This window comes from Canis lupus, chromosome 20, assembly GCF_011100685.1.
Source record: "Canis lupus familiaris isolate Mischka breed German Shepherd chromosome 20, alternate assembly UU_Cfam_GSD_1.0, whole genome shotgun sequence".
NCBI lineage: Eukaryota > Metazoa > Chordata > Mammalia > Carnivora > Canidae > Canis > Canis lupus.
The window spans coordinates 54169428-54186932 of record NC_049241.1 but is presented as its reverse complement, the minus strand read 5'-3'; the positions used below and the strand labels follow the sequence as shown (position 1 = coordinate 54186932).

The following is a 17505-nucleotide window of genomic DNA, read 5'->3' as shown; positions in this document are numbered from 1 at the left end:
TCTCTGTCGCCTCCCCTCGCTGCTCCACCACGGCCCGCACGCGCGTGCCCTTCACGAGGCCTCTCCGGCCCTCAGCCTGACCCCGAGGCTCTCACCTCCAGTGCCCTAACTTCAGCAAACTCTACTGAGCAAATACAACATTTCAGGCACTGTCTAGAGGCCACCTCATACCTCGAAGAAAACAAAAATCCCTGCCCTCCAAGAACGTAATCTCTCTCTCTCTCTCTCTCTTTTTTTTTAAGATTTACTTATTTGAGAAAAGCATGCATGAGCATAAATTGCAGCAGAGGGAGAGGGAAAAACAGACTCTCCGCTGAGCAGGGAACCCGACACCAGGACCCCAGGATCATGACCCAAGCCCAAGGCAGACACTTAACCAACTGAGCCACCCAGCACCCCTAGACAGTTTCTTAAAAAGCAGGAAAAGAGGTATGCAGTGTGTTTGTGTGTGACAGCTGTAGAAGACAAAGGCCTTGCTGAGAAGGTGATGCTTGAACAGAAGATGTTTAGGGTGAGAGAGGGGCAGAGCAGTCTGGGCAGCGGGCATAGCAAGTGCAAAGGCCCTGTGGCAGGACTGTGGCTGCCACATAGGAGGGGCCCCAAGGAGGCTCATAGCTGAAGTGGAGTGGCCGCGGGGACAGTGGAGAAATGAGAATGGAAAGGAAGGCCTGGTAGATCTGAGCAAGGAGGGAGATGAGCCCTGGAGGGTTTTGAAAAGAATGAAAAGCAGGAGGACTGTGGCTCCCACAGAGTAGGGGGAGGAATGCAGCCCGTGTGGAAATGCTGGGACCAGTTAGGAGACTTGAAATAATCAGATGAAGGCTGGCGGCCCCAGCTGGGTGGCCAGGAGAGGTCAGAGGCAGAGCTGACAGGTGGAAAGGCTGCGGGGAGGCGCAGGTCGGGCAGGGGATCAGGAGCTGAGTTCGGACGCTTTGCTTCTGGTGTTTGACGTGCCTCAGACATCCCAGGGGATGGATAAATCTGGGGTAGGATTGGGAATAAAAATGGAAAAGACATCATCAGGATGTCGATAAGTTAGCCAGGCTAAGAACCGGCTGCTGGACCTGGCACAGTGGAAGTCACGGGCCGCATGAGTAGGAGCACGTTCAGTGCTCTGGGTGCCAAAAGCCACCCTGGAGCGCCCGCAGAGAGAAGGGGCAGGAAGACACGGGAGCTGGACAAGGTTTTCAAGGAATTTCACTGTATAAGGAGAGCAGACAACATGTGGCCGTCACTGGAGGGGTCGTGGGGTCAATATCTCAACACAAATTTCTAAAAAGATGAATCCTTAAGACAACCACACGGACGACTGGGTGGCTTAGTGGTTGAGCATCTGCCTGCGGCTCAGGGCGTGACCCCGGGGTCCTGGGATCGAGTCCCGCATCGGGCTCCCTGCAGGGACCTGCTTCTCCCTCTGCCTGTGTCTCCGCCTCTCTGTGTCTCTCATAATAAATAAAATCTTAAAAAAAAAAAAAAAAAAAGACAACCGCAGTACCACTCACAAGCCTAAAAAAATAATAACAATGCTTATTACCATGGTCACATACTCACCCAGTGTCCAAATCTCAGCAGTTACCTCTGCGTTTTCACTTTGTTCCAATCTGCATCCAGATGAGGCACATACCTTGCAACTGGTGGATGTCTCCCCAAGCCTCGTGCAACTGTGGGTTTTCCCCTTAATCTCTCTCACAATCTCCCCCCCTTTTTCTTCTCTTTCTTTGAAGTTCACTTGTTGGAGATACAAGGCCGTTTGCCTTGTGGACTTTCCATCTGAATTTTGGTGATTGGATCAGCATGGGCTGGGACCTCTGTCCTTGATTATTTCCTGTGACTTGAGCTATAAACCCAGAGCAGTCTGATGGGATTCGGGATCCACTGCTTGGGAAATGACCCCTTAGTGGAGGTGTGTGCACCCATCGAGAGGCACCCAAAGTGCTCGTGGCCCCTCATTTTGCAATGTTAGAGGCCGATGACAATCCGTGTCTGGATCCACTAAATATTCCAATAAGGGCTGCAAATGGTGCTGTGCCAATTCTAGCCTTAAAGGAAGAGGAGGGGTTTTTATTTTGTTGTTTTTTATTTATAAGATAGGAGGTACCTGTTGGTACAGGGGCAGGAATGACCCAGTGGAGGGGGGATGGGTGATGCTTGGCTTAACCTTTGACCTCAACCTCCTACTTGGCCCGACCCCATGACCATGGCCTTGACGTCTCCCCCTGACCCCTGTGCCCTTGACCCCTTCCTCTCGGCCTGAGCGTCCTTTCCCCTCAATCTCCCCTGGGCATTGGCCCAAACGCTCGCTCGGGCACCTCCCGACCGCAGAGCCCAGGGGAGGCCGACTCCGGCCCTCGAGCCCCGCCCCTCCGGCCTCCACCGTCCGCGGCGTCCAATCGCGCAGGAGAGGAGGCGGGCTCTACGGGGAGCCAATAGCCTGAGAGGGCGAGCCGAGCAGCAGCCACTAGCCTCGGCCGGGGGGCGGGACTCCGGAGAAGGCCAATCACTGAAGGGGCTCGGTGCTGCACAGCCAATGGCCGCGGGGCGGGGGCGTGGCCCTGACTCCGACCGCTTCCACGACTCGGCTCCGGGGCTATGGCCGGGAGTGGGCGGCTGGCGCTGGGGACGCTGCCTTGGCCCGGCTGGGTGCGGGGCTCGGGCCCGGCCGTCCTGAGCCGCCTTCGGGACGCGGCTGTGGTGCGGCCAGGCTTCCTGAGCGCGGCCGAGGAGGAGACGCTGAGCCGCGAGCTGGAGCCCGAGCTGCGCCGCCGCCGCTACGAATACGATCACTGGGACGCGGTGAGGCCGGCAGCGCGGGGGGCGGGCCTGCGCGGGGGCGGGGCCGGATGACGCTCCTGGCGGGGCGGGGCTACGAGGGGGCGGGGCCTGCGGCGTGGGGGCGGAGTCTTGATGCCCTAGGCGGGGCTGCACGGGCCGTGAAAGCCTGGAGATGAGGGCGTGGCCACAGCTGGAGGCCGGACCTGGAACCTAAGGGTGTTTTGGGGGCAGGAGCAAGGTCCGGGGCCGACGCAGGGGTGGAGCGAGATGAGGGAGGGTCACCAGTTGTGGGCGGAGGCAGACAGACGAATATTGGAGTGGGGCCAGCACTGGGGACAGGATCTGGGACTGAATTGGAGCCTGCAGGCGGGTACCAAGGAGTAAGGCTGGGCCTGGGAGGGCAGGGGTTGGGGTTTGAGACCCAGGATCTTAGGGTAGATAGGATCGAGGTGTTGCGTTGCAGGTGGTGTCAAGGGGGCATGTTGGGAAAACCAGTCCTTTGCACTGCCCCCCCCCCCCGTGCCTCAGTTTCCCTGCTCCCTCTGAGAGTTTACAGGCTTGACCGAAGCTCTCTGTGCAGGCCATCCACGGTTTCCGAGAGACAGAAAAGTCACGCTGGTCAGAGGCAAGCCGGGCCATCCTGCAGCGCGTGCAAGCTGCCGCCTTTAGCCCCGGCCAGACCCTGCTGTCCTCCGTGCATGTGCTGGACCTGGAACCTCGGGGCTACATCAAGCCACACGTGGACAGCATCAAGGTGGGCAGAGGCCAGAGCCTTGCACAAGCTCCCAGCTGGGGTTGGGCTGGCCTAGGCCAGAGAGTGACCGGCCGCCATGCCCCCCCATGCCCCGTCTTGCAGTTCTGTGGAGCCACCATCGCTGGCCTGTCCCTGCTATCTCCCAGCGTCATGCGGCTGGTGCACACCCAGGAGCCGGGGGAGTGGCTGGAACTCTTGCTGGAGCCAGGCTCCCTCTACATCCTTAGGTACTGCCCGGCCGGGGAGCCCCCTCCCCACCAGTAACTCATCAGATGCCCACCTAGCATGTTGAGCACCTTCTCTTTTTCAGCCCTCCCGGCAGACACGATCGTTCCCCCGTGGCAGGCTGTCCGCCTGGCTCGGGGGCTGCCGTCACCCCACCCAGCGACAGCCTGTTTTCTCTTGCAGGGGCTCGGCCCGTTATGACTTCTCCCATGAGATTCTTCGGGATGAAGAGTCCTTTTTTGGAGAGCGTCGGGTACCCCGGGGCCGACGCATCTCTGTGATCTGTCGCTCCCTCCCGGAGGGGATGGAATCAGGGGAGCCCGGACAGCCGCCCCCAGCCTGCTGAACCCCAGACCCTTCCCGCAGCTTCTCGGAGCCACCGTGTTTGTAAATAAAGTGGGGGAGTGGACAAACCGGCCTTGCTTGCGCTGGCTATTGGCAGGGGCTGGGCGGTGCAGGGGAAGCCCGGAACCCGCCTCCCGGCCCCCAACCCACACCAGGAGCCAAGGTGGCAGGGTCAAGGCACCCTCGGGCTGAACACAGTCATGCGGCAGTTCCTTTATTAGGCTCCTTGCGGGCGGCCCCGGCCCACCTCCCCTCTGGTCTCCAATAAATAAGTCAGTAGAGCCCCTCAAGAGGCCGCGGGGCCCCAGGCCAGGCGTCCTCAGCCGCAGCTGCAGGCAGCCGCCGAGAGCTGGGGCAGCCGCTGCCAGCGGTGGCGGTCATCGAGGAAGGCCACGTCGGCGTAGCGGGTGGGCCGGCAGCAGGGCCCGCCGAGGGCTCGGCCCTGGCCCCGCAGCCAGGCCAGCGTCAGGCCGTGCTGGGTGCGCGCGCCGCGGGGGCAGCTGCCCGCACAGTAGCGGAAGGTGACCGTCTCCTCCGACGCGTAGCCCAGACCCAGCTCGGCCACAGGCAGGGACAGGCTCCACAGCTGGCACGGGCTGGCCAGGGCTCGGCGTGGGCGGCCACCTGCAGGGGACAAGGGGCCGCTGATGGCAGGTGGCATCTGGGTGGGAAGGAGCTGGGGGTCACGCGGGGCCCGGGGGGAGACCTTACCCAGCTGTGGCCTCTGGGTCCCTCGGAGCTCTCCCTCCACCACCGGGGCCCCCCGAACACCAGGGCCCCAGCCGAGGCCCAACTGCAGTGACAGGAGCAGCAGCGAGCAGAGGAGGACTCTTCCTGGGGCCATCGTGACAGGCAGGTCCGGACGGTGGGGACGGTGGGGAGCGTCGCACCCTCAATTTATCCCCCCACCAGGGCTGGGGACATAACCTCTTCGTTGCCGCTGCCTCGCGGGCGGGGAGCCCCCCATGTCCCACGCCAGCTGCTCTCCGGCACCCTGGGGCCAGCGCCTCTGCCCACCCCTGTGCTTTAAGAGTTAAGTGCTCACCCCCGCCCCGCCCCGGCCAGACATTCCACAGACCCATTTCCGACACCCCCTTCACCCCTGATTTATGAGTGTTGTGGCAGCCAGAGCCGAACCCAGGGCGGGCCACCGAGTCCCCCACCCCACCTGCTTTCTCGAAAGAGGTGCAGGGGGCGGGGGCACGAGGACCCGCCAGTGGGACCTCTCCCCACTCAGGGTGCCAGGGCTCAGGGATCCCCACGTCGTGCACCAGGTAGAGTGGTTAAGGGGGAGAGACGGGCCAGCAGGTGGCCGGGCTGATGGGGAACCCTCCATCACAGCCGCCACCTGGAGGATTAAGACATCATGCCCCTGTCTCCGGGCCTGGCTGAGCCACCGTCAAAACAGGAAAAGGGAGAGGCCCCGGGGACAGCCAAGAACTGGGACAGGAACGGAGGAAGCTCACCCTGCAGGGACGCCTGTCTCTAGAAGGCCAAGCTGAGGTCCCTGGGACCTCAGCCCCATCCCCACGTTAGGGTGGGAGGGGAGGTTAAGCCCACCAGGTCTGAGAGGCAGCAGCAGTTTCCAGTGATTTCCATACCCGGCCCCATGAGCCCTGGGAAACGAGGCCACCCCTCACCTGTGAAAGGGGGCTAATCAGAGTCCTTCCCACGCGAGGTTCTGAGGACAGATGGTGCATTTAGGGTTTAACACGCTGCCTGACGGTGAGGAGCTTTCGAGAATAAGCCCTCCTTTGAGGCAAAGGAAGCTCGATTGACTTGGGTACGTTTAAAGAGGTGCTGGGTCCCATGTAGGTCGGGGGGAGGAAACATAGGTGGGACCCTGCAGCCCCGGGGGCAAAACCCTGCAAGTGCGCTCACCCACGTCTGGGGGTGTGTGTGGTGCGGGCGCGTGTGCCATGCACCCCTACTCCACGCTGTGGGCAGGGGTGCAAACCGGCAGCCCTTGAGCATTCGCTCCGGAAGCCGCCAATCAGCCCCGCTGCCCCTGGACAAATCTGGCGCCAGGAACTCCTCCCACGCAGGTGAGCAGAGGCACAAGCTCAGGACCGCTGCTCGCTTTACATCAGCAGAGACAGGGAGCGACGGGAACTCCACTGTGACGGAGGCTTCGGTCATTCTGGTGTGGTGGCTACTGCGGTGCTTGCGGAGACCAGCTTCAGACAGAAAGTCATCGGTCCAGAGTCACCGGGATTGAACAGTAGCCAGGATTGGAAGCCACATCCTGCTGAACCCCAGGGCCTTGCTCCTAACCACCGCGGCACGTGGCTCCGGCCTGCGTGGGGAGGCCAGGGGCAACACTGCCTTCCTGCGGCCCCAAGAGGCCTGGCAGAACGCTGGGGAGGGAGGCTGGACAGACCTGGGACATTCCTAGGAATTAGCCTGACATCTCCGGCATCCCTGCTCGGTGGCCCAGGGCCCGCGGAACAGGGTGGGGAGGTTGTCCGCCTCGTGTGCAGCCTCGGGCAGGACGGAAGCGCCGCAGCCTGCCCCCCAGCCAGATCCCTCAGTACAGGGGTTCAAAAGTAGCGCCAGCTGCCAAATTCCATTTCCAGCAATGAAACTGTCCATGAACTCAAAGAGCCTTCCCACGGCAGCGCGCCAGCAATACGAGATAAAAATAAATGCCTAACGAAGTCGCTGGAAATAAGGGAAGCCCTAGAAACATCGCTGGAAAGCTGAAAAATAGGGCCCAGGTGCTGACACTGGCAACAAAAGGGTTCAGCCACTAGGACAGAGCCCACCCGCTGAGAACCACCTAATCTGGGCCTGGTGAGGGGCTCCTGGGACACCGGGGTGGGGGGGAAGCTGAGGCCAAATGCACCTGGAAGATTTGCCTGTAAAGCCGACTGTCCCCAGGAGGCCCCCCCAGAACCCCTGCGCCAGGTCCCCATCCCAAGTTGTAAAACACAAGAATCAATCATGGAGAGGAGTCAGGAGGCCCGCAAGCGTCAGGAACCAGGTGCCTGGCAGAGACCGTGGTAAGACCAGACGCTTAAAATGTGAAAGAAGGGGTCAAACCACAAGCAGATCTGCTCTGAAGAGGAAGCAGAGATGAGCCGAATGGAGAGCCGGGCCTGGGAGCCGAGCACTTCATGGGTTGGGGGGGGGGGGGGGGGGGGGGGGGGTGGGCACAGCTGAAGGCAGAACCGGAAGCCAGCTGGAGGGACGGCCGCCCACGCAGACACGCAGAGAGCACCATGGGCTGAGGACTAAGGAGCCAGCTCCAAGGGGCAGGGGAAGGTTCCCGGAGGGAGGGACCTGGGAGACCAGAGGACGGCCCGGGGTGATCCCGCACTGACAAGGGGGCTCTGGGACTCAGGGAGCAGGTGACAGACAATGCGAGCACCCAGGAGGTTCTGGCGACGGAGCCTGTTTATTGGGCAGGTGGGTGGGCGCCGCCCGTCACTCCTTGAGGGAGAAGTGCATCTTGTCGCTGATCATCTTGCGCTCGGGGTTGAGCCGCTTGAGGATCTGCGCGAGCACGTTCACGGTCTGCTCGCTGCTCAGCCCCGTCTTCTTGGTCTGGAACTTCTTCAGCAGGTCCTTGGTGGTCATGGGCTTCCGCGTCAGGTAGCGGCGCACCGCGTCCTCCGTCACCTGCACGTCTCTGTGGGGCCAAGCAGAGGGCGGCGTGGGCGGGCGTCCGCAGGCGGCCTCCCCACACCCCCGCCCCGCCCCTGCCATTCCCCCGCAACGTACCCGCTGCTGGGGGTCGACTTCCCCGACTGGGGCTGAGGGGTTGACTTCCCCGACAGGCTCTGGGGCCCCGGGTCCAGCCGCAGACGCTTGGCCACCGGCGTCTCATTGGTCCGCTTGCCTGGGGGAGCGGGAACAGGGCTGAGTCCTGTGCTCGAAGTGGGGGAGCCCAGGCGGAGGGGTGCCAGGATCCCAGTGCAGGGGGCCCAGGGGGCACACAGGCCTTGGCTCCCGAAGCAGAATGCGGGCCAAGGGTGGGAGAAGAGGAGGCAGCGAGGCTGGGTCCCGCTCACCCTGCTCCAGCTTGTTGGCGGCGGCCCGCAGGGTGGAGGACGTGCTGCCACTCTCCGCGCTCGGGCTGCCCGGCCGGCTGTTGCCCCGAGAGCTGCCTCCCGACGGCCTCCGCTCCCGCTTGGGGGGTGTCTTCTTCTTCTGTGGAGATGGGGTCCGGGACATGAGTCTACAGATAGCCCGTCGCCTGCCCCCTCCCGCCCCCGGGCCGGGCCATACCGCCATGAAGAGGGCCGAGGACGCCTCGCTGTCAATGTCGCTCTCCTCCGAGCTGTCCGACTCGTCGCTGCTGTCTGCTGGGGGCCAGAGGAGAGGTGTGGCTGCCGGGGTGCCCACCCGTGCCAGCCCCGCCTCGGGTAAGGGGCTAGGGGGTGGGGGGTGGGCTGGGATGCAGGGAGGGGACCCACCTTTCCTACGCTTCTTTTCCTGGGGCGTGGGCGCCTTCTTCTCCTCCTCCTCCTCCTTGTCCTCCTCGGGTGGCTTCTCCTCCTCGCTCTCCTCGCTGCTCTCGCTCTGCTCGTCTACGCCCTTGGGGCCCTCCTCCTGCTGGACGACCTTGGGCTTGCCCTCCAGCTCCTCCTGCGAGCTGCTAGAAGACAGAACGAGAGGGTGAGGGCCGGCCTGGGCCATCCTGGCCCCAACCCCTCGGCCGCCTCCTGCCTGCCTTACCTCGAGCCGTCCGACATGTAGTCCACCTCCTGGCCCTCGAAATCCCCATCGTCGCTGTCCTCGAAGGCCTCATCATCGGAGCCCTTCTTCTTTTTCTTCTTCTTGGTCCCCTTGGTGGGTGGTGCCTTCTTCTTGGCCTTGGGGGCTCTGCCCCCTGCGGAAGCAGAGGCGGGCTCAGGCTGGCGCTCATCCTATTTGGTGTATCCGAGGAGGTCCGCCTCGGCAGAAGCCCCCGAGGACCCACGTCTCCCAAGCAAACCCGACCAATGCAAGTCTACACCCCTGACTCCCTCTCTCCGGTTCTCACACTCAGGAACGCCACCTCCTTCCCTGCATCCCCCAGGACCGGGTACCGACAATCAGAAACCAGCCTGTGGCCAGAATTATTTGAATTGGCCAACCTGAAGCTGTTGCACCCTCTGCCCCTCCGCATTGCACATCCCGTGGGAGCCCCAATAAAGGCCACAGCTGAGACCTTCCTGTAGCTTTCTGCCTCCTACCAACTCAGGTGCTTGCCCAGTGGCCTGTGTAGCCTGCTGAGCCCTGCTCTCATTCCCAGGGGGCTGTGACTAAGCTTCAGTGGCACTAACCTCCCTGGGCCATCACTCAGACACCTTGACAAAGTACGACGCAAGCACAGATCACCAGGCTGTGCGGATCACCCAGTCACCCCGGGGGCTCCACCGGCCTCACCTTCCTCACCACTGGCCTCGCTGTCGTCAGACGACATCTCCAGGTCATCCTCCAGGTCGTGGATGCGCAGCTCACTGGCTTTCTTTCGGCTGCGCTTCTCCTTTTCCTCGTCTTCCTCCTCCTGATCCTGATCCTTGAGCCGTCGCTGCTGCATGATGCTGAAGTGGTTCAGGACTTTGTTTCTCCTGTGGGCAGGGGAATGGGATGCAGTGGGAGGTGACAAGGGGCCTAACTCCAGAAACCGGGCCTCCTAACTGCATCTACACCAGGCACTCCCCCAAAGGGGAACCATAGACACAACTTTGGTGATATGAGGGATGATCACAACCCTGGCAAGTAACACCCTGAAATTACATGCAGAGAGCTGAATTTCTTTGACTCCTTTCAGTCCTATGTCCCTCAAGGAGAAGCTCTCAGTGGTTTGGTATCCCAGCATCTCTCAAGCTCAAGGCCTTTCCCAGGCAACAACAGAATTTGGCCACAATGTATTTACATCCATGTGTTTTTATGGTAGTTTATGGGTGCCTTTGTTTTTATGACAAATAATACTGCTGTTTCCATTTACCGTGATGGTAAAAGTTTTTAAAGTTTTTAAAAATATGACTATCTAAAGAGAGTCTTAGGATTGTATCTAATAGCACAAGCAAAGTTCATCAGTGGCATGGGAAGGAGTAAAGCTCTTTGATACAAGAATGTGAGTGGACTTAACACTACTGATTAGTACACTTAGAGTTGACAAATTTTATTGTGTGTTTTTTAGTTATTTTTAATTATTTTTAATTAAAACATGGAATGAGGATCCCTGGGTGGCGCAGTGGTTTGGCGCCTGCCTTTGGCCCAGGGCGCGATCCTGGAGACCCGGGATCGAATCCCACATCGGGCTCCCGGTGCATGGAGCCTGCTTCTCCCTCTGCCTGTCTCTGCCTCTCTCTCTCTCTTTCTCTCTCTCTCTGTGACTATCATAAATAAATTAAAAAAAAAAATTAAAAAGAAAATTTAAAACATGGAATGAAATACTGATATATGCTACAACACAGATGAACCTTGAAGACCTGCTGAATGACATGCCAGTCACAAAAGGACCAATACTGCATGATCCCACTCGTATGAGGTCCCTTGAAGGGTCAACTCAGAGAAGGAAAGTGGAATGGTGGAAGCCAGGGTTGGAGAAAGGGGGCAAAGAATAACTTTCATGAGGACAGAGTTTCAGTTTGGGAAGATATGAAAGTTCTGGAGATGAATGGTGGTGAAGGTCGTACAACAATGTGAATGTACTTAATGCCACTGAACTGGATACTTAGAAAGGATGAAATGGCAAGCTTTTACATTACATACATTTTGCCTGTAGTTGATCCAGCCATAGCCCTCCTGCCTGGGGGATGCCAAGTGGGCCAGGGAGAGGCCCCTGCTCTGCCGATTCCTGCTCCATGACTCAGCTCACCTACCCCTCCCCAGCTCTCTCAGGGCCCTGTAGTCCCTGATGCTTGTGTCTGTCTCCCCCACTGAACTGGGAGCTCCCCCACGGCCTGGTGGAGTCTGGTTTGGTTACCACTGAGTACCCAGCTCCCTGCCAGGCAGAAAGCTATGATGATACACCCCACTTCCAAGTGTTTCAGCCCCCTTCTGGGAAGCTGGGAGAGGGCAGTGTCTCCCTTCAGAGGGTCCTGCCTCCCTCCAGGCCTGCCTGGGCTCACTCACCTCTCCCACTCCTCCTCGGCCTCTTCAGCAGTGAGTGTGCGATGTCGGGCCAGCGGCGTGAAGTTATACCAGTTGTGCACCGGGAAGGCCTCAAAGGCCCCGTCAGGGCACTGAGTGAAGATGTAGTAGGACGTGTTCTCTGTCACGCCTCCCTTCTTTATGCCCTTGAACCTGCAAAGAATCATGGTCACAGCCTGGCCCTCAGGACCAGCCCTCTGCCTGCCTGTGCCCCCTGGCCTGCCCCCTCTCCAGAACTATCTGGGTTCTCTGAGCAAAATCCAGGGGCACCTGGGTGGCTCAGTTGGCTAAGTGTCTGACTTTAGCTCAGGTCATGATGTCGGAGTCCTGGGATCCAACCCTAAGTCATTGGGCTCTGCCCTCAGCAGGGAGTCTGCTTGTCCTTCTCCCTCTGCCCCTCCCCCACACATGCTCTCTCTCAAATAAATAAAATCTTTAAAAAAAAAAAAAAAATCAAAAGTCAGGAGACCCTGGGCTGGCCCTTCAACTGTGTGAGCCTCAATTTCCATATCCGGAAAGCAGGGCCAGCACTCCCCACCCCTCTGCTCTGATCATTCTGAGAGCCCACTCAGGGCTCACTTCATTGTGTAAGTATCGTGGTCCTTTCCGAAAGGACCACGGTACATCAGCTGTGAAGCAAGGGCCCTGCAGTCAGACCCCCGCGGATTTGCCTCCAGGTTCCTCCTGCTAGCCTCCTCCTGACCTCTCCCCTCACCCTTCTCTGCCCTAAAAGTCTGGATAATCTTACAGAATGCTCTTTCCTGCCTACAACCTTCAAGGCTCCCCTGGGCCCTGGCCCCCCACAGTCCAGCTGCATCCTGGCATCCACTGTCTGGCACTACCCACCTGCCTTCTGTCACTGTCATGCCTGTGACAGTCCCTAGCGGTCTGCGGGCCATCTCATGCTTCTGTGCATGTGGTTCTGCCTGCCTGGAGTGCCCTCCATCCACCTGACTTCCCAATTCTCACAACCCCCAGTCTCTAGGTGGCCCCTTGCAGTGTGTGATCAGGGCAGGCTCTCAGGCTTCCCAAACCCTGGCCCCTAGAGCTCCCGTGTGAGCAGCAGCTTGGATCTTCAGAAATAAAACCCCATGAGAGACATGGAGGTTGCGACTGGACACCCAGTGGAGTTAGGACAGGAGGAGGATACGGGAGGCACTCACCGCTGCCACTACTTACTTTCTGCCCGATTTGCCATTGACGCGGAGCAGCCAGGGCTGGTCCTCTGGCCGGAACTCCTTGAGGACGATGCCATACTTCTTCCTCCGAGCCTCCTCACGAAGCTTGCGGTTGAACTCGCTGCCCGCACCAGACTCAGGCATCTCCTCCTCTTGGTAAATCTTCTTGTTGCTCAGGTCTCGCTCCAGCCGGGCCTGGGGCAACGGGGCAGGGTTGGGCAGGAAACAGACACTTTCAGCAGGGTGCCCGCCATTGCTCAAGCTATGCCTGCCCCCCCAAGGAACACCCTTGACCCCCGACCCAGGCTGAGCTGCAGACCTTCAGAGCCAACCTCCTGAACAAAAAAGGGACAGGACACTGCCTTTCTGTGCATCTGGGGGAAGGGTTGGGGGTAAGCTTTGTACTAGCTCTATTTTGCAGCCTTTCAGAGTTTGAAATTACTTCTAAATCAATAAAGAAAAAAATAGATCATTTTGGTGACAGGACAAAAGCAAAAACCATGAAAACAACCTGCTTGGAACTGGTCACTCCTCCTCTCTCTCTCTGCATTTAGACACCATTAAAGGCTGTTTTCCAATTCGGATCTCCAGGCAATTCAGCAGCAGTTAAGATATTTTAAGATGCACACAGTTCTTACCCTAGAGCTTCCTCCTCCAGACAGTGGAGGTGAAGTGCCATACACACACGTGCCCCCCCCCCCCCCCCCACACACACACACACACAGGGCTGTTTACTGCGCCACTGTCTGTTGCAGCAAAAGACTGGAAATGAACCTAATACACAGCAGCAGGGGACTGGCTTAATACAGGGGGCCGCCTCCACATAATGGAAGACCAAACACAGGCAAAAGTATGTAACAACTGCCAAAACATATTAACTGAAAAAGGCCAGATGACTGAGGTCACTCCCCATTATCAAGAGATTTCTGATGGCTGGGAACAAAAAGATCCTCCAAGCATCCGGAAGTGGGGGGAAAAGCAAAGTTTTATTGGCATGCACATGCCCAACCATTTACAGATTGCAATGCCTTTACTTGTGTAGAGGCGGGGTCGGAGGGCTGCTCCGGACACTGGCCAACAGGGCCAAGCATAATAATTAGCTGGTCTTTGAAGAAATAGTCTGCTGACCCCTGGTACAAAAGACAAGAATGAGAATGGTGGAAACCAAAAGCTAGAGTCCAACAGAAGAAACCTTCGAAATAGGAGAGAAAGTGGCTACCAAGCTAGCCTGGGCTCCCTGGTCATGCTCCCCAGCCTGAGGCTAGAAGAAAGGCACCCCCGGGATGGGAGAAATCAGTGTACTTCCCACAGCTCCTCTTCAGGGAGCCAGCCCAGGGGGTACCTCATTACAAAAGGGGAGTAAACAGGCCTGATTCCCTGAGGGTGGGCACCCCAAAGGGCAGGGCCCCTGCCTGGCTTGTTCACCATTAGCCTGGGGGGTGCTCTCCAGGGACAGCTGCTGGAAAGAACGCATTTGGAAGGGGTTTCTGCCCACACGTTGTTCATGGGTGAGGAGCAGCTACTGGGGGAAGCGATGTCTCTTGTGGTTATAAGTGCTTAGGTGCTAGACCTGCCCCCTCCTTGGGGTAATGAGTGACAACCCAGCAGGTTCATCTCTTCCCCAGAGAATGCAATCCCCTCCTAAGTGTGCCACTTAGGCAAGGAGAATTCTGGGGGCTGTATCTCTCTGTGACTAGGTTATAGAGGGCATGACCTCTGGGTGGTAAAAACAAGGAGTGATGTCCCCCCCATGATGATCAGGGAACAGGGTGTCACCCTCAAGTTACTAGTGGCTGGGAGGTCACACATCTCAAAAGGTGATAACTACTCAGGTGCTGCATGTCAAGGTGATGGGTGACGAGGGGCAGGTTCCTCTGGTTTCTTGTGGATGAGGGAAAAGGGGCTCTCCCACTCAATGAGGGATGGCGGTAGTATGTTAGTATGTTCCCAAGGTATTTACCAAGTTATTCCTCTTAGTGAGGGGTGTTTAAAGCTGGGACCCCCTGATGTGTGGGTATCTCCCTCTTGGATGATCAGTGATAAAGAATGCCCCACCCCACCCCCACCCCCAGAGTGATCAGGGATTTGGAAACACTCCACCTTCTCTGGGTAATTTAGGTGAGACCAGAGGTTGGGGGAGCATGTTAGTTTGTATATGAATGTGCATACGGCTGGAGATGCTGGGGGGCAGGCAGCCTACAAGGGAAGAGGGTGCCCTGAGCAAGCATCCACCTGCCCAATATCCAGAGGGACTAACGTCTCTTTCAAATAGCCTCACTTGCTCAACTAGATGAAGGGATGTTTAAAAACAGTCAAAAGACAGACCGGTGCTGAAAACAGGATGAGCAGCAGGAGCTGCCTGAAGCTGCCAACTTTAGACCTGGGCCAACTCCTGTGCTGGGCTGGTCCAGTCTCTGTGGCTTCAAATGCTGCCCCCAATGCCCAGATGCTCCCTCCCAGTCTCCCAACTCAGATGCTCCACTGCTTATTTACTGTCTCCTCCTGGGTGTCTGATATAAGATGTTGAGAACTGAACTCCCAATACTCTGTCCATCCGGCCCTGTCACCCGTCAACATCCAATCATTAACAAATCATGTTGGCTCCACTTTAAAACACACTAGAATCCACTGACTTCTCACAACCGCTGTTTGCTCCATGCCCAGTCGTCACTCACCTGGACCACCGCCGACGCCTCCACCCTGCAACACCCTTTGTCTGCCCCTGATCCTATAGCACCCAGATCAGTTTATAACTCCCCTGTTTAGAACCCTTTAAAGGTTTCTGCTATAGACTGAATGTTTGTGTTTTTTTTTTTTTTTTTTTTTTTTTTTTTTTTTTTAAATTTTTTTTTTATTTATTTATGATAGGCACACAGTGAGAGAGAGAGAGGCAGAGACACAGGCAGAGGGAGAAGCAGGCTCCATGCACCGGGAGCCCGATGTGGGATTCGATCCCGGGTCTCCAGGATCGCGCCCTGGGCCAAAGGCAGGCGCCAAACCGCTGCGCCACCCAGGGATCCCTGAATGTTTGTGTTTTATCCCAAAATGCATATGATGAAACCTAACTCCCGGTGTGATGGTATGGGGAGGTGGGGCCTTGAGAAGGGGATTAGGTCCGAAGGGTGGAGTCCTGGTGAATGAGATGAGTGCCCTCTTAAGAGCTCTCTCACCCCCTCTGCCACGTGAGGACACAGTAAAAAGACAGACATCTACGAACCAGGAGGCAGGCCTTCACCAGACCAAACATCTGCTGGCGCCTTGCTCTCAGACCTCCTAGCCTTCAGAACCGTGAGAAATAAATATGTGTTGTTTAAAAGCCACCCGGTCTGCGGTATTCTGCTGTAGCAGCACCCATGGACAGAGCTTCCAAAAACCATCTGCAGGCTGCAGCCCCCTCGGCCTTGCCCAGATGACTCTAGGCTGGAAATGCCCGTCAGGGGGCACAACTTCTAAATGCCATCCTTTCATGAGGCCTCCTGTGGGGCCTGCCCAATCTTCCTCACAGGGATCCCTAGCAGCTCAGCCTGGGCCTCAGTACATCGTCTTATCCCCACTCGGGGAGCGGGGTCGAAGCCAAGCCTTAGTTTTACCACTGTAACTAAGCGCCTATTGCAGGATCAGGTTCTTACGCTCACTCCCAACGGGGACTTACCTGATTCCAGGTAGCAAAGTTGACTTTGTCAGCAGCATTGAAGGCCATGATGTTGTATTTTTTCGTTGTGTTTCTGGGGTGGGCAAAAAGAGGGCTGCTCTCAGTTCACCGTTCATTTAACAAACCCTCCCTTGGCTCAGCAACGCTGGGGACCCACAGAAGCCCTCAGGGGTTCCCGGTCTCTCCCGACCCCTCTGCTGAAGAAGAGCAGGAGGGGAGGCATAAAGGTCGGGGGACGGGGGGTGCCCAAGGTGTGGGAATAATGGAGACCTCTGTCCTGGGGGCGGGGGCGGGGGAGGGCAGGCAGGGCATGTTTCCCAGAGGAGGAAGATCGTGGGGCTGGGTTTTATAGGACCGACAGGAGTCACAACGCCAGGGAAAAGGCCTTCCTGCCGAGAGAAGGCTAGGCCAGGGGGCTGCATCCGACGTACCGCCCACTAATGGGCTCATTCATTCATTCCGTTGCAAACACGGGATGCACCTCGCTCAACCCCAGCCCTGGGCCCAGGTCCCTGCTCCTCGGGAGGCGGCATCACCGGCGGCGCCAGGCTGGCCTGGGAGCTCAGGAAGCGGGGAGAGGGCTGCGGGACTTACTTGGGAACTCGGACGACATACTCGGTGACGTTCTGGCTGCTGGGGCCCTGCGGGCAGAGAAGGAGGGGCGGTGGGTGAGTGGGGGGCTGCAGAGGCGGCGCGCCGCGACCCCCGAGCTCCCCCGTGTACTCACGAGGGCCGCCATGGTGACGGTCGGGGGTTCGGGTCCGCTGCGGCCCGCGCCCCTCAGTCCCGGGGAAGCCGCCCGCGCGCCGTCGGGTCTCTGGCCCGGATCGAGGGGGCCGCTACCCAGAAGTCGGTCTTCTCGGGGAACCGCTCCGGCCGCGTCTGCGCCTGCGCCTAACCTGGACGTGACACTCGGGCCGCGGCGCGACGGCAACCTCCTCCGCGTCACCTAGCTCCCCGAGTCCCGCGGAGCGGACGGCCCAGACCGACCCCGACGCGGAAGACACCCCGGCTGCGGCGGAAGCCGCGTCGCGCCTCTCTATAAAGCGCGACTGATTTAATCAGCCTGTGGCCACGCCTCCTCGTGACATCACATCCGGGGGCCGCGGGGCGTCCTGGGAGAGGAGGGAGGAACCTAGCCTCCCTCGCGAGCTCTCGGGCGCCTCGCGCATGCGCCACTGCACTCCGGAAGTGAGTCGGAGGAGGCCGCGTCACCATAGCGACCGGGGCCTCTTAGTCCGCGCCGAGCTGTTGGGGCGCCGCCAGCTGCGCCCCTTTGGGTTCATTTCCTCCTTCTGCCCCGGGGAGACCTCATCGTCTCGCCAAGTGATCGGGCCCTTGTGACGTAGAGCCGAGCCAGGAGGAGGAGTCAGGGCCCGGGTGGGGATGGGGCGCGACCACCCCAGGGCCGCTGGTGGGATGGGTCTGTGCAAGTCCAAGCTGCCCGAGGTGGGCAGGCCCCTGCGACCCCAGGAGAAGGGTAACGTCGC

General features: G+C 58.8%; 4 protein-coding genes across 18 annotated transcripts in view; 2 read left to right on the top strand and 2 right to left on the bottom strand.

Annotated features, from left to right (window-relative positions):
• The first annotated feature begins 2559 nt into the window (after nucleotides 1–2559).
• ALKBH7 (alkB homolog 7) lies at nucleotides 2560–4165 on the top strand. Its single transcript, XM_038565335.1, has 4 exons — nucleotides 2560–2793; nucleotides 3353–3526; nucleotides 3629–3753; nucleotides 3935–4165. The coding sequence occupies exons 1-4, from the start codon at nucleotides 2590–2592 to the stop codon at nucleotides 4095–4097; spliced, it is 666 nt and encodes a 221-aa protein (XP_038421263.1). The 5' UTR covers nucleotides 2560–2589; the 3' UTR covers nucleotides 4098–4165.
• Nucleotides 4166–4415: 250 nt separating this feature from the next.
• On the bottom strand, nucleotides 4416–5134 carry PSPN (persephin). Its single transcript, XM_038565334.1, has 2 exons — nucleotides 4784–5134; nucleotides 4416–4720 (listed from the first exon to the last, which is right to left on the bottom strand). Exons 1-2 carry the CDS (start codon nucleotides 4938–4940, stop codon nucleotides 4416–4418), a joined length of 462 nt encoding a protein of 153 aa, XP_038421262.1. The 5' UTR covers nucleotides 4941–5134.
• A 2340-nt stretch (nucleotides 5135–7474) lies between these two features.
• Nucleotides 7475–17229, bottom strand: GTF2F1 (general transcription factor IIF subunit 1). Of its 4 annotated transcripts, none has more exons than XM_038567561.1 (12): nucleotides 16743–17229; nucleotides 16610–16656; nucleotides 16016–16088; nucleotides 12365–12558; nucleotides 11168–11338; nucleotides 9470–9654; nucleotides 8777–8930; nucleotides 8515–8693; nucleotides 8327–8403; nucleotides 8110–8248; nucleotides 7820–7937; nucleotides 7475–7727 (listed from the first exon to the last, which is right to left on the bottom strand). In XM_038567561.1, exons 1-12 carry the CDS (start codon nucleotides 16752–16754, stop codon nucleotides 7523–7525), a joined length of 1554 nt encoding a protein of 517 aa, XP_038423489.1. In that variant the 5' UTR covers nucleotides 16755–17229; the 3' UTR covers nucleotides 7475–7522. The 4 variants fall into 4 exon arrangements, with proteins under 4 accessions (XP_038423489.1, XP_038423487.1, XP_038423490.1 ...); XM_038567559.1 differs by having other exon boundaries at nucleotides 8515–8696; nucleotides 16743–17217; XM_038567562.1 differs by having other exon boundaries at nucleotides 8515–8696; nucleotides 16915–17216.
• Nucleotides 17059–17505, top strand: part of LOC611724 (adenylate kinase isoenzyme 1) — a 15056-nt gene continuing 14609 nt past the window's right edge. For 7 of the 12 annotated variants that reach the window (XM_038567579.1, XM_038567577.1, XM_038567580.1 and 4 more), the window contains exon 1: nucleotides 17213–17495. In XM_038567579.1, the coding sequence (XP_038423507.1) occupies nucleotides 17402–17495 (94 nt within the window). In that variant the 5' untranslated portion in view covers nucleotides 17213–17401. The other 5 variants (XM_038567583.1, XM_038567584.1, XM_038567587.1 and 2 more) reach the window with 4 other exon arrangements.

What these genes read in the sequence shown, in the direction of transcription:
- ALKBH7 (XM_038565335.1), top strand. Translation starts at nt 2,590, where the DNA reads ATGGCCGGGAGTGGGCGGCTGGCGCTGGGGACGCTGCCTTGGCCCGGC. An exon ending in CACACGTGGACAGCATCAAG is followed by an intron (nt 3,527 to 3,628) that starts GTGGGCAGAGGC and finishes CCCGTCTTGCAG; the next exon opens with TTCTGTGGAGCCACCATCGC. An exon ending in GGCTCCCTCTACATCCTTAG is followed by an intron (nt 3,754 to 3,934) that starts GTACTGCCCGGC and finishes TTTCTCTTGCAG; the next exon opens with GGGCTCGGCCCGTTATGACT.
- PSPN (XM_038565334.1), bottom strand. Translation starts at nt 4,940, where the DNA reads ATGGCCCCAGGAAGAGTCCTCCTCTGCTCGCTGCTGCTCCTGTCACTG. An exon ending in GGTCTCCCCCCGGGCCCCGC is followed by an intron (nt 4,721 to 4,783) that starts GTGACCCCCAGC and finishes TGTCCCCTGCAG; the next exon opens with GTGGCCGCCCACGCCGAGCC.
- GTF2F1 (XM_038567559.1), bottom strand. An exon ending in ACTTTGCTACCTGGAATCAG is followed by an intron (nt 12,559 to 16,015) that starts GTAAGTCCCCGT and finishes CCGTTGCCCCAG; the next exon opens with GCCCGGCTGGAGCGAGACCT. An exon ending in CCTCGGCCCTCTTCATGGCG is followed by an intron (nt 8,249 to 8,326) that starts GTATGGCCCGGC and finishes CCATCTCCACAG; the next exon opens with AAGAAGAAGACACCCCCCAA.